The sequence below is a fragment of the Eimeria mitis genome, genomic scaffold (assembly GCF_000499745.2).
Source record: "Eimeria mitis Houghton genomic scaffold, Emh_scaff2345, whole genome shotgun sequence".
In the NCBI taxonomy this organism is placed as follows: domain Eukaryota; phylum Apicomplexa; class Conoidasida; order Eucoccidiorida; family Eimeriidae; genus Eimeria; species Eimeria mitis.
Genome location: NW_013570680.1, coordinates 4,285 through 5,129, shown reverse-complemented (window position 1 = coordinate 5,129; position 845 = coordinate 4,285). Strand labels below are relative to the sequence as shown.

General features: G+C 56.9%; 1 protein-coding gene across 1 annotated transcript in view; it reads right to left on the bottom strand.

Moving 5' to 3' along the window:
- Positions 1–288: 288 nt before the first annotated feature.
- Positions 289–845, bottom strand: part of EMH_0052340 (uncharacterized protein) — a gene marked incomplete at both ends in the record, with an annotated part of 816 nt that continues 259 nt past the window's right edge. The window contains one exon of the mRNA XM_013496866.1: positions 289–845. Within this exon, the coding sequence (XP_013352320.1) occupies positions 289–845 (557 nt within the window).

Genomic DNA, 845 nt, shown 5'->3' with positions numbered 1-845 from the left:
GTCTGCCTGTGCATTCGGGTTGAATGAGAAAGCTGAAATGCAGCAGGCAGCGGACTCCTCATTCTCTCCTCCCCGCCATCTTACACTTTTTCTGTACATGATATAAGCTGAGCTGCTGCTGCTGCTGCTGCTGCTGCTGCAGCGGTGGCGCATTGAGCACTGCTGAAATTCAACTTTATCATCACCCTCATAATCATTCCTATCTGTACAGCTGAATGGTATCACGTACACCTGGATGATGGGGCCCTCTGTAAGGCGTGGAATATCCCCCCCCAGCATCAGTTCTTATCAGCGGTTCTCCTCTGTAGCTGAGGGCCTCCGCCGTCGGGGGGCCCCCGCCAAAACCAGGGGTTTCTCTGTTTCTGTAACTTCTAGGGCCCCCCGTCCAGTTGTTGGGGTCCTCTCTTCTCGTGCTGCTGCTGCAGAAGGACTCAAAGATATAGATTCTCTATTCCTTACACCTGCTGAAGAAGAAACGCCAGCTGCTCTCTCATCCTCTTCAGATGCAGTACATCGCAATAAGCCCCCAAGAGGAAGGCAAGGGGGCCCCCCGCGGCCCCCGGGGCCCCTGGGGCCCCCGGGGCCCCCCAGCCCTGAAACCTCAGCCTCTTCCCCTGTATCTTCTTCTCCAGATATTACCGAATCTTCTCCGTTTTCTTCTTCTGATATTTCAACACAACCTGCGCAGGGACAACACAGGACCCCTGGGGGCCCTGGAGGGGCCCCCAGGGGGCCCCCAGGGGCCCCTGGGGGCCCTGGAGAGGCCCCCAGGAGGGGCCCCCCAATAGATGATAGCAGTCCATTGCTGCGTAATCGCTTCAACTCATCATCATCATCTTCTGCTG